General features: G+C 35.0%; 1 protein-coding gene across 5 annotated transcripts in view; it reads right to left on the reverse strand.

The window, feature by feature from the left end:
• PTBP2 (polypyrimidine tract binding protein 2) overlaps window positions 1–16,930 on the reverse strand; it is an 83,565-nt gene that overhangs the window by 48,326 nt on the left and 18,309 nt on the right. For all 5 annotated transcript variants that reach the window (XM_020869375.2, XM_020869374.2, XM_020869377.2 and 2 more), the window contains exon 3: window positions 10,289–10,364. In XM_020869375.2, the coding sequence (XP_020725034.1) occupies window positions 10,289–10,364 (76 nt within the window). The remainder of the gene's footprint in view (window positions 1–10,288; window positions 10,365–16,930) is intronic.

Below are 16,930 nucleotides of genomic sequence, written 5' to 3' on the forward strand. Positions count from 1 at the left end.
TAGCCGCACAGCCTAGCTGCCAAATATAACTTATGCATGACTTGGAAAATAATAGAAGGCTAGGGGCTTCCCCAAGAAAGAGAAATGCAAAAAGGCAAAATGTTTATCTGCAGAGGTCTTACATAGCTGAGAAGAGAAGAGAAGTGAAAGGCAAAGGAGAAAAGGGAAGATTTACTATGTAAATGCAAAGTTCCAAAGAATAGCAAGGAGAGATAAGAAAGCATTTCTAAGTGAACAATGCAAAGAAATAGAGGAAAATAACAGAAGGGGAAAGACTAGAGATCTCTGCAAGAAAATTAGAGATACCAAGAGAATATTTCATGAAAGAGTGGACACAATAAAGGGCCTAACAGATGCAGAAGATATTAAGAAGAGGTGGCAAGAATACACAGAAGAACTATACAAAAAAAGATTTTCATGACCCAGATAACCACAATGGTGGGATCACTCACCTAGAGCCAGACACTCAAGTGCGAAGTCAAGTGTGACTTAGGAAGCATTACTATGAACAAAGCTAGTGGGGATGATGGAATTCCAGTTGAGCTATTTCAAATCCTAAAAGATGATTCTGTGCAAATGCTGCACTCAATGTGCAAACAAATTTGGAAAACTCCTCAGTGGCCACAGGGCTGGAAAAGGTCAGTTTTCATTCCAATCCCAAAGAAAGGCAATGTCAAAGAATGTTCAAACTAGCGCACAATTGCACTCACTTCAGATGCAAGTAAAGTAATGCTCAAAATTCTCCAACCTAGGCTTCAACAGTACGTGAACCCAGAACTTCCAGATGTTTAAGTTGGGTTTAGAAAAGGCAAGAGGAACCAGAGATCAAACTGCCAACATTCTTTGGGTCACAGAAAAAGCAAGAGAATTCTACAAAAACATCTGCTTCATTGACTATGCAAAAGGCTTTGGCTATGTGGATCACAACAAACTGTGAAAAATTCTTAAAGAGACAGGAATACCAGACTACCTTATCTGCCTCTGCAAAGCCTGTATGCAGGTCAAGAAGCAATAGTTAGAACCAGACGTGGAACAACGGACTGGTTCAAAATTGGACACAAAACTGGTGTATACTGTCACCCTGTTTATTTAACTTATATGCAGAATACATCATGAGAAATGCCGGGCTGGATGGAGCACAAGCTGGAATCAAGACTGCAGGGAGAGATATCAATAATCTCAGATATGCAGATGATACCACCCACATGGCAGAAAATGAAGAGGAGCAAAAGAGCCTCTTGATGAAGAGTGAAAAAGCTGGCTTAAAACTCAACATTCAAAATCAAAGATCATGGCATCTGGTCCTAACACTTCATGGCAAATAAACGGGAAAACAATGAAAACAGTGACAATCTTTTTAGGCTCCAACATCAATGCAGATGGTGCCTGGAGCAATGAAATTAAAAGATGCTTGCTCCTTGGAAGAAAAGCAATGACAAGCTTAGTGCATTAAAAAGCAGAGACATTACTTTGCTGACAAAGGTCGGTACTGTCAAGGCTATGGATGTGATTTTTTCCAGGAGTTATGTACAGATGTGAGAGTTGGAGCATAAAGAAGGCTGAGCACCAAAGAATTCATGCTTTTGAACTGTGATGTTGGAGAAGGCTCCTGAGAGTCCCTTGGACTGCAAGGAAATAAAACCAGTCAATGCTAAAGGAAATCAATCCTGAATATTCAGTGGAAGGATTGATTCTGAAGCTCCAGTACTGTGGCCAACTGATGCGAGGAGTCGACTTATTAGAAAAGACCCTAATGTTGGGAAAGAAGGAGAAGGGGGAGGATGAGATGGCTGGATGATATCACCAACTCAACGGGCATGAGTCTGAGCAAACTCTGCAAGTTGGTGAAGGACAGGGAAGCCTGGCATGCTGCTGTCTGTGGGGTCATGAACAGTTGGACATGACTGAGCGACTGGACAACAAAGGGGCTTCCCAGGTGGCTCAGTTGTAAAGAATCCACGTACCAATACAGGAGAAATGTGGGTTCAACCCTGGGTCAGGAAGATACCCTGGAGGAGCAAATGGCAACTCACTCTGGTATTCTCGCCTGGAAGAATCCCAAGGACAGAGGAACCTGGCGGGCTACATTCCATAGGGTCACAAATAGACATGACTGACAACTGACCGACTAAGCATGCAGGCTATATTAGAGGAAGGCTCCCATCACCTCTATGCAGGAGGACATATTGTTAGGACCCTCATAGAGATTCAAACTGAAACAATATGCTGGAATAGTTTCAAAACATTACAATAAAATGAAATGACATCATATCAAAAATGTCTATATAAAAGTTAAAACAGACATATCTCAAACAGTTCTGAGTAATATGTAACAAAATCTGTAAAATGATTCACATAATGAAATAAAAAGTCATACTTTCAGCAATAATAAATCCTGACATTATAGATTAACAGCAGCACTGGCAGTAATAATACCTAACTTAAAGAGGTATCCCATCTCCATACCTATATAAAATGGACTCAAGACAGACCCTATCTTACCACTGTCAAGCGTCCTCCCCACTTTCAAATAATTACACATTCCTTCCAATAAAATCCAATTCCAATCCATTAGAGCTGTGTCTCTGAAATGTTTAACTTCTAAGGGAACTAGTTTAATACAAAATAGTTCAAGATTATTTCCCCAAGACTAAGTTTCTAATAACATTAACTTCCTCCACTTCTAAAATTCTTTTCTTCTTTGACAGAAATACAGCTGTAGAGGAAGACAGTCTAGACAGGGAAAGGCTGCTGAGACATGCTACTGGAAGCAAGAATTCTATAAAGTCAATTAGAACAGACATGGAAAAAGCTGAACATAAAAATGAAACACTATTTTGCATCTGACAATCATAAAAATGTCCTAGTAATATTGTCTGTAAAGTCCATTTTTGAGACATTTGGATGACAACTGTTTATTTTTCTAGCTAAGTACAGCTACTGGTTTTCAAAGGTCTTATGATTCAAATTGGCATCTGTCTGCATATACACAGACCCTATGTTAGGAAAAACACAAAAATTTTAAAACTCAATGTCTCTGTTCAGAAAAGGTAAAATAAACTGAATGCATATAAATTTCTCATGTTAAAACAAGCTTTAAAAAACTTTATTCCATCAAGACAAAAAGACTTGATTCACTCTTTAGTCATAAAGTATTGTTATTCTAAACATCCTTTAAAAAAAGGAAGACAACAGACTGTTCTTTCTTTTCAGCAAAATCAAATCAAATTTCTCTACTTTGTTCCTTTTGTTAACAGAACTATTGTACTATCCATTACCCAGTGATTCCAGGCCAAAACTCTTAATACTTCTATCAAAGTCTACTTCCCCACTCAGAAATTCTTCTAATTTCATGATACATCATTTTCTCCATATTCTACTTCTCAGACTCTAAAATTAAGGACCTTGATATCGTCAATTTGCCTCTGCCACCTTAAAAAAAAAAACACACAAACAGAACAAAACTCCTTTCTAAAATGTAAATTTTTCTAAAAAAGTTCAGTCTCCTTAGTATAATGCATGCAACTTTTTGTTAAATTTCTTGATATTTTTTTCTAAAGTTTCCATAAATGGATTTTTTAAAAGTTCATTTTCCAAAAATTTGCTAAGACTATCAGGAAAAAAACCTTCTTTTTATGTTGAACTGTATCCCATATCTGTTCTAAAAATCACTTGAATTCTATTGAGTTTTCTATTTTAAAAATCATGTTGACTGTGAATAAGACAGTTTTACTTCTCCCCTTCTAAACTTTATGCTTTTTATTTATTTTACTTGCCTTAAAGAAAGTAAAAGCTAGAAGTATTCTGTGAAGACACATCCTTACTTCACTCCTAATTTTAAGAAAATATTCAGTGTTCCACTATCATGAATGAAATCTGTTGTAGGCTCTTAGTAGATCCCCTCTGCGTATCTTGTAGAAGGTTCCCTTTTCTCGTTAGCTTTCTGAGAACTTTTTATCATGAATAGATGCTGTATTTTTTGTCATATGCTTTTTCTGCTTCTATTAACCTGGTAATTTTTTTTCCTCCGTTATTCTATTACCGTGATTATGTAGAGTTCATCTGCCACTGGTAAACCCTACAATCAAGGGGTAAATCTCAGTCATCATGAATTATCTTTTACATACTGCTGAATGTGATTTGCTAATATCTTGTGAAGAATGTCCACATTTATGTAAATGAAAAGTATTAGTGTGAAATCTGTATTTCTTATATTATCTTTGTTAGATTTTGATTTCAGTAGCTTCATAAAGTGAATTTAAGGAGCATTCTCTTTGTGTAAAAGGTTAAAAGATGACTATTTCTTTCTTTGACATTTCATACAATTCAACAGTGAAACCACCTATACCCGAGTAAGATCACCTTCGAGAGAACACTGCTGACCAGTGAAACCACCTATGCCTGAGAAACCTTTGTGGAAAAATAACAGGGCTTCCCTGGTGGCTCAGACAGTAAAGAATCGGCCTTCAGTGCAGGAAACCCAGCTTTGATCCCTGGGTTGGGAAGATTCCATGGAGAAAGGCACAGTTACCCACTCCAGTATTCCTGCCTGGAGAATTCCAAGGACAGAAGAGGCTGGCAGGCTATAGTCCATAGGGTCACAAAGCAAAGACTCAGAGACGACTGAGTGACTAGCACTTTTTTAAATTAAAAATTCAATTTTAATAATAAAGATAACCTATATCTATAATAATATTTAAGAGGTAATCTGTCAGTTTTTTAAACTAGATTTGTAAGGGAATTTGTCTAGTTCATTTGTTGAATTTATTGGCATTACTGATGCCTGTAATACTGTCTTATTTTCCTATAATAAGGATCTATGGATCACTGTATAGGATCTATAGTAATAACCTCCACTTCCACTACTGATACCAGTCATTTATGTTTTCTTTTTCTTTCTCAAAAGGAATTTTAAACCATTATTTTTTAATACGGAGCCAACAAAGGTGGATAAGTATCTACTACGGGTACAAAACTATTTCCCCCCATGCACTTCTTGGAGGTGGTGTGGGGAACATTTCTATATTTTCTTCTATATTCTGAGAAAATACAATTCTGTTGTGTTTTCATTTTTACTCAATCAGAAATATCCTGATTCATGTGCTGTAGAGAATTATGGAAATTTCTAAATATTTGGCAATTTCCTAGATTTCTTAATATTTTACATTTTTAGTTAAATCCCAGGGTAATCAGATATTGTACAAACTTTGTATCATTTGAAATTTACTTTTAAAATCATGTTGAACGTCCTATATTGGCCTTAAAAGTTATTCTGCAGTTACTGCATGTTTTAGAAATGTGGTAAGTTGAGCTGAGCCGATAGCATTGTTCAAAACTTCCATGTATTTCTTAAGATTGATTTGTCTTATTGATTACTATGAACAGTATTAAAATGCCCAGTTTTAAATTTAAAATTGTAGATTTTTCTGCTTCTCTTTTGTCATTTTTAAAATGTACTTTGAAACTGTTATTACTAATATACAGATTAAGGAATGTTATGTTTTCCAATATATTGACCCTTTTGACACTAAGAAATATGTCTTTTTATAATAATACAGCCAGCCAATACTTCTTGTCTTGAATTCTCATTCATCTGATTGATATCAATACAGTTACATGAACTTTCCTGTGCTATATCTCCATGAAATATTATTTTCCATCCTTTTCCAACTTGTGTCTCTGTACTTCAACCTGACTTCAGAAGTAGACAGTGTAAGTACTTTTTAATCCAGTATGACTTTGTCTTTTAATTGAACTTCTTAGACCACTAATATCCAAAAGAAATATACAAGTCACATACTTTTAAGTTTCTAGTAACCATACCGAGAAGTAAAAGAAAGTGAAATTAATTTTAATATATATTTTAATCCAATATATCTGAAATATTACTGTGAAAGTGAAGTGTTAGTCACTCAGTCATGTCTGACTCTTTGCAACCCCATGGACTGTAGCCCACCAGGCTCCTACCCTCTGTCCATGGAATTCTCCACACAAGAACACTGGAGTGGGTTGCCATTTCCTTCTCCAAGGGATCTTGCTGACCCAGGGATCGAATGTGGGTCTCTTGCATTGCAGGCAGATTCTTCACAATCTAAGCCACCACATCAACATATAATCAGTACTTCAAAAAATTTTTGAGATGTTTTACATCCTTATTTTTTCAGTATGACATCTTTGAAGCACACCACCCATTCACTTACTCTTAATTAAGAGTAGTCACATTCTACATGCTCTATAGCCTTATATAACCAGTGGTTACTACGAGACTATGTTAGTTTAGCCAATTTACATTTAGAGATTTATGACTGGGTTTAACATCTAGCCATTAATTTTCTAACTGTCCAGTGTTTTGTTGTTCTTCTCTTGCAGTATTTGACAGTATTCCATTTTAATTCCTCTGGGTTTTTTATTTTAAACAGTGTTTCTGAGGTACAATTCACATAAAATAAGCTTCATATAAAGCTACAGTCGTCTGACAAGTTTTGACATGTTTACATCTATGAAACCTTCAGCATAAAAGAATATACATACCCATCATCTCCAAATTCCTTATGTCCTTACAAACCCTCCCCCCCAGCCCATACCCTTGGCTTTGTTGTTGTGTTTAGTTGCTAAGTTGTGTCTGACTCTTTTGCAACACCACAGACTGTAGCCCATCAGACTCCTCTGTCCATGGGATTTCCCAAGCAAGAATACTGGAGTAGATTGCCACTTCATTCTCCAGGGGATCTTCTCAAACCAGGAATGGAACCCACACCTCCTGTATTGGCAGGCAGGTTCTTTACCACTGAGCCACCAGGAAAGCTCATAGAACAATAGATCACTCTATATGGCTGAGCAGTATTTCATTGTATGCATGAAATTCAATGCCAAAAGAGTCACTGATGGACCCTTGGGCTGTTCTAGGCTTTAGATATTATAAATAAAGCTACTATAAACATTTACATGAGTGATGAGTATATGCTATCATTTTTCTTGCGTTAAATACCTAGGAAACAAAGTTGGATCATACAGTAAATGTTTAATGTTTTTAAGAAACTGCCAAATTGTCTTCCAAAACAGTTCTACAATTTTACATTCCCATCAACAGTATATGAGTGTTACAGTACCCTTACATCCTTTTCAACACTTAGTATGGTCACTCTTTTAAATACTGGCTATTGTAGATAGCAGTATTGCAATGTTGTCTCACTTTAGCTTTAGTTTTTACTCTGGATAAAAATCCTTTATCCGCTGCGTGCTTTGTAAGCATGTCTGCCGCATCATGGCTTGTCTTTTCATTCTCTTAACTCTATTTTGAATAACGTTAAGTTTTTAAAACTGATCAAGTCCTATTTGCTCTCTCACAGACCATGCTTTTGGGGTCAAATTAACAACTAAACAACAAAACATAGATCCAAGAAGTTTGCTGCTGCTGCTGTTGTTGGCAGCATGTGGATATCCTATGCTATGATACAACTCTCTGCTGAAAAATCTAATTTTTTCCCTTCTACTGAATTGCCTTTGTACCTTTGTCAAAAACCAGTTGTCCATAATTGTGTGGTTTTTTTCTTGGACTCTCTATTCTGTTCCACTAATCTATGTACCTTTATGTTAATATGATATTCCTTTGATTACTTTAGGATTTACAATAACTTGAAAACAGGAGTCAGTCCTCTGAATTTCTACTAGCTTTTAACTATGCATCTTTCTTGAAGCTCCAATACTTTGGTCACCTGATGTATAGAACCTACTCATTGGAAAAGATTCTGATGCTGCGAAAGATTGAGGGCAGGAGAAGGGGGCGACAGAGGATGAGACACTTGGATGGCATCACCAACTCAATGGACATGGGTTTGAGCAAACTCTGGGAGATGGTGAAGGACAGGGAAGCCTGGAGTAATGCAGTTTATGGGGTCGCAAAGAGGCTGACATGACTTAGTAACTGAACAACAAAATGTTTTTTTTATCCTACTTGGCATTTTTCTTCAGATTTTAGACATTTTCAGTTATTACTGCTTCAATTACATATATATTTGGCAACATTCTCTTTACTCCCTCTCTGAGAACTCCAAGGACACATACATTAGACTGCCTGATCATCCAAAGACATAATTTTATTCTCTCTGGAAACTGAATAATCTCTATCCATCTGTACTCAAGTTCACTAACCTTTCTTCAGTTGTCTCCAAACTTGTTAGTCTCAATTAGTGAATTTTCCATTTCAAATACTGTGTGAATATGGTATTTTTCAGTTACAGCATTTCTATATGCTTTTTTTATAGCTTTCTCAATACATTCTTCCATGTTCATTCTTTCAATATTTTCTTTTACAGCTTTAAAAAGACTTATAGTCTCTGTCTACAAATTCCAATATTTAGAACATTTTGAGGTCTATTCTTATTGAATACTTCTTCACATGATTGTAACATTTGATGTAGGTAGGATATTGTGGATAATTGTGGGAAGACTGAATCATGTGGTCTCCCTTAGGGGATACTGTTTTATTTAGGCAGGCTGTTAAATTACTGGTGAATTCTTCACATCTTGTCAGACTGAACTATCACAGTCTCTTAACTTAGTCTTATGATTGTTACTATTAATATTAGTGTATGATCCTTTCTTTGAAAGCCTGAGCATTCTGCAGCCTAAACAGAATGTTTGAGGTAATCCACAAGAAGTATGCATTCTAACTTCCCAGAACTCCAATGTCTCAGAGCACTGTACAACCTATGGAATCACCATTCTAACTCTCAGCCCCACAGTAGGTCATTCCTGACAGACTATGAGAGTGTTAACCTGCACATGTGCAGTCCAGGCATTATTCAAAATGCTGATTTAAGAATCCCTACACCAAATTCTGCCTTCTGACCTATGCCCAAACCCTCGAACGAGTTCCTTTTTCAGGATCCTTCTCCATAAATTCCAAAGGTCTCAGAAGCTCTGAATTCCAATCTTACTCTCTTCAGCACAGTGAAACCTTCATGCTCTGCTTGGGTTCCACCTCCATGTTCTACAACAGTAGGGTTTCTCAAAGGAGAAATGCCAAACTATGAGATTCATTTCACATGTTTCCTTTATCTGAAGGATCACCATCTTATGCTCTTTACTCATCAATTCCAGACAACAGCTGTCCTACATATTTTACTCTATTTTATATTTTTTCATTTTGAGGGAAGATGGAAAGAAGGAAAGGCTGCTACTAGTCTGTCATAGCCCTACAAATCAGTTTTAAAAACATTTCCATTATCAATCATTAAATGTACAGTTTCAAAAAAATGAAACTGGCAGAGACACAGACATCTGAGCTTGTTCGTTCAATTATTTGCACATGGTACCCTGACTTTCAAAATCATGGTCAGTAATTTTGCTTTGTAATTGTGACATGGAAAACTCAGTAATGACAATGTGAAGAAAAATTCATCTTATCATTATTATAACTATATTTGGAGAGTACTTCATTATAATTTTTATTTAACTTGCAGGGTCTGTATGTGTGCACTGAGGTGTACAAATACATGGGTGAGGTTATCTAAAGAAAATCAAAATGCTTTCATTCTTTTACAATCTTTATATTGCCCAATGTAACTGATTCCTCAAACAAGTAATTCAGGAAAGGGTTTAGTAAAAAGAAACCTTGGTTAAGGTAAATAACATAAAATGTACACTTATAAAGCAAACTCATTCATTCATCATCAGATTCAAATTTGGTCCACTGGCCAGAAATCTAAGGTCTAAATATTGGTCCACATATTTACAGACAGACAATACAACCAACCAATTATTTCAAATATATAAAGTTTAAATACCCTGTGAAGATTAAACAAATCTTACATTCTCAAGTAAATAAAGGAAATCAAGTCAAAGAATTAAAATACTGTTACAGCAAAGAAACATACTGAAACCACATAAAAATGACAACTATGCAACTGAATCTTGTATTTGGGGCTGTAGGATTTGTGGGATTGAGAAGAAATACTTACAGTAAAAATATTTCATGACATACAAACATGAAAGCTAAACACGAAAGTACAAAAGAAGTGAGAGTGAGGACACTTCTAAATGAAAGAAAAAAAAGTTTACACTTGTCATTTTTTTAAAAAGCTATCAGATTTAATTACTAGACCACAAGACATCCACTTCAGTTTTTTTTTCCACTTGATACATATATACTGTAGCAAAATTTCCTCTAAAATGTTTCAACACAAAGATTTAAAAATAAAGGCTATTCTGGTAAAGCACACCAAACTTGTAACATTCTGCCCTGCAAAATGGCAAATAATGAGACTGTTAAGAGAGTAACACTTACCTGTAACCACCATGCTGGTCATGTTAGAGTTCGGACTACTGAGAACACTGCCTGAGAGTAGTTCGTCAGATCCTCTCTATAAAAACAAGAACAGACTAGCATAAGACCCCTTTAAATTTAAAAATGTTAATCTGAAAGTCACTTCTCTGTAACTTTTCAAATAGTGTCGCTGAAAAATGTCAGGTATTACACTACTGGGAATAAAAATAATTTAATTCCTGAAATAATAAGTTAACTCCACTCTCCTATCCATAACTTCCTTTCTCACAAAGCCAACAGTATGTGCTTCCTTCCATTCACCCAAGTCCAAAAGGCAATAAGTAGGAAAAATGACTAGGTTTCATAATCAAAAGCTTTGGAAAACTACATCAATTTTTTAATAAGCAAATACCAAAGCAGTTGAACTTTCTCACAGACACTGTGAACCTTCAACCTCATATCCTTTACTCATCCAGGTAATTCAGGTCTTTAGAAAATGAGAACTTCACAGTAATGATCTGGACAACTCATCTTCATAATCATTGAAATTAAACAGGTATATGTTTCAATGGCTAGAACACTGTAAGCAAAGGCAAAATCTATGGAATGAGAAATTTATTTCTGCCAATATAAGAAGAGAAAATCATGTCTTCAAATCCTTTAAAGAAAAATCATATGAATCATATGTTCATATGTTCTTAGAACTGCATGGTTTGTTCAAACCAAGCAATGCCGTTTCAGCTATTTTTAAAATGCACGTACTTACAAAAGTACGTATGAGCACACTAATATTTAAAATAGCTAAATCAACTGTTTTACCTATTTGAAGTATGTGTATACTTACAAACGTTGGTAAGCAATATTTAAAATAACTAAATTAATACTAGCCGATTTAGACAAACAGTGCAAAGTTGAATGCAACCACCAAAATGGAAAAAAAAATACAAAGGAGATAATTTATCAGAGCATTTCAGAAAGTCCAAAACAATTCTAATTAACCATAAGCTTCATGCTAATCTGTGTTAAACTCATTCTTTAATAAGCTGTATTACAATAAATATAAAAGTGATAAATATTCATACGTCATTGTCCTCATTGTTTTAAAAGCAAACTATTTGCTAACATCAAGCTCAGAGAAGTACAAGAAGAAAAATAAACACACAATATCAAGTCACATTAATGCCATATTTACATCTTTAATTTTTTAATCAAGGTATGAAAGACATAGCATGGCACTGTTTTATAAGGACATAACATACAGAATTAGATACTTAAGAGATCCTTAAACTGTGGTCCCTAGAGCAACATTAAAAACCTGGAAATTTCCTTAGCAAAATATGTTCTCAGATCCATCCTAGACCTACTGAAGAAAACAATGGAGACAGGATCCAACAACCTGAGTTCATTAATGAGCCCTCCAGGTGTTTCTGATGAATGCTAAAGTTTAAGAACTGCTAATAAACATTACTGGTTAACTATCAACAACTTCTTGTTTCCTAGTTTGTTTTCTTTTTAATTTTTTTAGAACACTGATTTAAAATAAAATTGAGAAGGAACAGATTTCTCATATACTCCCTGCCACCACACATGCATAGCCTCCTCCATTACCAGCATCCTCCACCAGACTGGTACATTTATTACCAAAGATTATTAATGTATCATAATAACCCAAAGTCCAGTTTACCTAAGGTTTAATACTGTACATTCAATGGGTATGGGCAAATGTATAATGACATATATCCATCTTTTAACATTTTTTTTTTAACATTATTTTCACTACCCCCAAAATCCTCTGTGCTCTGGCTATTCATCCAAACTCCTTCCAACCCCTGAATTTTGTTATCTCCACAGTTTTGCCTTTTTCAGAATACAGGTGGAATCTTACAGTATGCAGCATTCTCAATTGGCTTCTTCCACTTAGTAATCTGCATTTATGCTACCAGGTACCCCCACACCTTTTCATTGCCTGAAGATTCATTTTGTTTTACTGCTGATAAATACCACAATGTTATGTACCACAGTTTACTAATCCATTCACCTACTGAAGGACATCTTGGTTGATTTCATGTTTTGGCAATTATGAATAAAGCTGCTGTTAAGATTCATGTGCAGGTTTCTGTGTGTATGTAAGTTTTCAACACCTTTGAATAAATATCAAAGAGCTGCTGAATCATATAGTACAATATGTTCAGCTTTGTAAAAACAGCTAATTTGTTTTCCAAGAAAGTGAAAGTGAAGTAGCTCAGTCGTGTCCGACTCTTTGCAACCCCGTGGACTGTAGCCTACCAGGCTCCTCCTTTCATGAGATTCTCCAGGCAAGAGTACTGGAGTGGGTTGCCATTTCCTTCTCCAGGGGATCTTCCTGACCCAGGAATCAAACCTGGGTTTCCCACACTGTGGGCACTTTAACCTTTTTCCAAAGTGGCTATATAATTCTGCATTCCCACCAGGAATCTATGAGATTTCCTGACACTCCATATCCTCCCCAGCCTTCATGGGTGCCAGTGTTTCAGATTTTGACTATTTTGATAGTGTAGCAGTATCTCACTGTTGTTTCCGTTGCATTTACTTAATGAAAAAAATATGAGGAACATTTTTTCATATGTGTATCTGCCATCTGTATATCTTCCTTGGTGAGGTGTCAGATTTTTAGGTCCACTTTCTAATCAGGTTACTTTCTTACTGCTGAGTTTGAAAGTTCTGTGTATTTTAGGTAACAGCCCTTTGTCCTGTGTATTATTTGCAAGTATTTTCCCCAAGTCTGTGGCTTGTCTTTTAGTTATTTTCACCGAGAAAAAATTACTGATTTTAATCAAGTCCAGCTAATCAATTATTTCTTTCTTGGGTTATGTCTCTGGTGTTGTACCTGAAAAGATACCTTTATACCTAAGTTATCGAGATTTGTCTCCCACGTTATCTACCTTTATACCTAAGTTATCGAGATTTGTCTCCCACGTTATCTTCTAAGAGTTTTATGGTTTAGCATTTTACATTTAGATGTATGATCCACCTTCAGTTAATTTTTGTGAAAAGTTTATATCTGTCTCGATTCATTCTTTTGCACATGGATTTCAGTTATTTCACTAGCACTTGTCAGAGAGACTATCTTTGCTTCACTGTATTGCCTTTGCCTCTTTGTCAAAAATAGGTTTGACTCTATTCATAAGGGGCTCTATCCTGGGCTCTCTATTCTGTTTCACTGATCAACTTGTCTATTCTTTCACCAAAACCAGGCTGCCTTGACCACTGTAGCTTCATATTAAATCTTGAAGTTGAGTAGTATCAGTCCTCCAACCTTGTTATTCTCCTTCAATACTGTGTTGACTATTCTGAGGTTTTTGCTTCTCTGTATAAACTTCACAATCAGTTTGTTGATACACACAAAATAACTTGCTGGAATTTTGACTGGGATTGCATTGACTCTATACATCATTTTGGGAAGAGCTGACGTCCTGACAATATTGAGTATTTCTATATATGAATATGGACTTTCCAGGTGATGCAAGTGGTAAAGAATCCACCTGCCAATACAGGAGATGTAAGAGATGCAGGTTCAATCCCTAGGTTGGGAAGATCCCCTGGAGAAGGAAATGGCAACCCACTCCAATATTTTTCACTTGGAAGATTCCATGGGGAGAGGAATCTACCTGCTAAAAACCACGAGAGCACAAACTCACATATTCAATAAAAATACAAAATAAATTTAACAATGACACACAAAAGAGGATCAATAAAATCAAGCTTTTGAGTTTCTGAAAACAAGACAACAAAAGAGACAAAACAAAAAAGATAGCTAATTATACCTCATTAAGCCATGCACATAAGAATAAAAGCTCAGGGGAAAAACTGAAGCGACCAGATGAAAAACACTTAGCTCAGTGAATAACCTCATGGAGCACAATGATGCCATTTTCTTACAGCTGCAGAACTTTTATGAAAAATAAACTTCTAGGCTATTCATGCCACTATGTTCTGCATTTACATTTTGTTACAGGAGCTTACACTTTAACATATACATACTCCTGTAATGTGAAGAAGAAAAAAAAAGACACTGCATATTTCAACTGGCTAGCTGCTCTATATAAGCAAAAAGAAATAAAACTAGATCCCCACTTAGTGTATTAACTACAATTTTTTTGATAAATTAGAGACAAACAGAATAGATAAGACTATAAAACTTTTCAGAAGAAAATATCTTTTTATCTATGAATATGTAAGTCACAAAAGTGGATCACATACTATGTAATGAATACCTCAGTAAATTTCAAAAATAAGAAATTGTACAGATCGTAATATCTGATCAAACATGGTAAGATATTTTAATGAAAATAAGAGAAAGAAAAACAGAACAAAATCTAATTGTTGTAGTTTATTCAGATAAGATTTTGAAACTTTATAAAAATTTGAGCCAAAAATGACTCTAAATTTCAGAGTAATAAGAAACTTTAAAAGATAACTTACTCATAAAATAAGTAGGAAGAAATTATTTTCAGTACATGAAATGAAAATTACCCTTAATCTTGCTCATAGTAAAAAAAAAAAAGAAAGAAAGAAGGAAAGAAAATCAATACTAGACTTAGATGACATCTCACTTCTCAGACTGGCAAAATCCCAAGCATTTCAATATGCTGGGCAGGCTATGGGGAACTGAGGAACCTGCATACTTTCTAACCAGGAGGATAAAGAAATGAGAAGATTTTCCATGTATAGCCATAGAGAGATTTTCAGGGCATATTTACCTTCCAGGGTATGTTTATCATTACCTTAAAAAGTCAAGATATTAAACCCTGTGTATTCTGTGCTATCTTTTCTCTAAGATGCTAGGAGGGAGCATGCAGAAAAAACTCACATTTTCTATTAAATAAAAGAATAAACCAAAAATTAATCAAAGTAGAAACCCTCTGTAAGGGGATAGAATAAGCAAAGTAGAATGAACAGTAGAAGTCATCTATGAATGTAGCTTATTTTGCAACTTTGACTTTGGAAAATTTATTCCAAGTGAAAAACTATTCCATAAAAATGAAAATCAAAATGTAACAAATAAATCTAACTATCAGGGTGATGGTAGAGCCACACACAAAATTATCTCAATAAACTTTAAAATCCTGTAATTGTATTGGGCTAACCAAAAAATTTGTTTTTAAGTAAAAATAAAAGACACATTTTTCATTTTTACCAGGAACTTTATTGAACACATTCACTGCTTTGTTCCACTACTTTCTGCCATTTTTCAGGCATAACTTCATAATTCTATCATCTAAAGACTTTTTGAGTAAAGAACTGTTCCAGGTGCTTTTTACAGTCCCCTAGAGAATTGAAATCTTTTCCATTAAGTGAATTTTATAAAGACCAAAATAAATGGAAATCCAAAGGTGCAAAATCTGGTGAATACAGCTGATGAATCAGAACTTTCCAGATAAGTTGTAGTTTTTTTTTTTTTTTGGCCTGGTCATCAAATAAACATGCAGTATTGCATTATCCTGATAGAAGATGATGCATTTTCTGTTGAATAAATCCACAATTTTTATAGAGTGCTGCTTTCAGTTGGTCTAATTTTCAGTTGGTCAGCAATATTTACTGAAATTAATCATTTGGTTCCCCAGAGGGAGCTCTTATTAAAGAACTGCTTTCCAATCCCACCATATACACATCATCACTTTCTTTGGATGAAGACTGGTGTTTGGCTGGTGGTACTTCAACTTGCTTGTCCCACAATCTCTTCCATTCCACCTGATTGTACAGTATCCACTTTTCAGTGCTTGGCACAGTTTGTTTTAAAAACAGAATGTTTTCGCTATGTTCAAGTAGAGAACAGCATCAAGAAGGTTTTTTTTCACTTATGTGGAACCCAGAAATCAAAACAATTAACATAACCAAGCTGGTGCCAAGGATTTTCAAGGCTTGATGTGACTATTTTGAGTATATCAGCTATCTCCCACATGGTGTAACATCAACTGTTCTCAATGAATGTCTCAATTTGATCGCTATGGACTTCAACTGGTCTACCCAACCTTGGAGAATCATCCAGCAAAAAATCCCCAGCATGAAAACTTCAATTAACCACTTTGACACACATGACCAGTCACAGCACCTTCTCCATATACTACACAAGTCCTTTTTTGTATTTCAGTTGCATTTTACCTTCCTTGAAATAATAAAGCATAATATGCCGAAAATGTTGCTTTCCCCTCCATCCTCAATTGTAAAATGGTTACACAAAAATTCACCAATTGTAGTAAGTTTTTTTAAAATGCATGCTGATATGATAGCTGTCACAATACAATCTAACAAAATTGTTTCAAGTAAACAAAGTTAAAAAAGAAAAAACTAACTGAAGTTAATTGTTTCCACTGAAGTTAATACAAAGATAACTAAGCAATACTAGAGTCATCTTATGGAAAAAAGCAAATGTACCTGTTGGCAAACCTATTATACATTTTTCATGAAATACACTGAGAACAAAAATAGTTACAAAACAAATCTTAAAATTACATTATATTACAAAAAATATACTACAATGTTAACACTGATGTTGCTTTTTAAAGAAATATATATGTAATTATGTTAACATTAGCAAGCATTTTCCGCCTACAAGAGATACCAACAAAAAATTGGAAAAGGAAAAAGTAAAATTATGTACGAATTGGAAATGAACACAGATAT

The sequence above is a fragment of the Odocoileus virginianus genome, chromosome 5, assembly GCF_023699985.2.
Source record: "Odocoileus virginianus isolate 20LAN1187 ecotype Illinois chromosome 5, Ovbor_1.2, whole genome shotgun sequence".
NCBI lineage: Eukaryota > Metazoa > Chordata > Mammalia > Artiodactyla > Cervidae > Odocoileus > Odocoileus virginianus.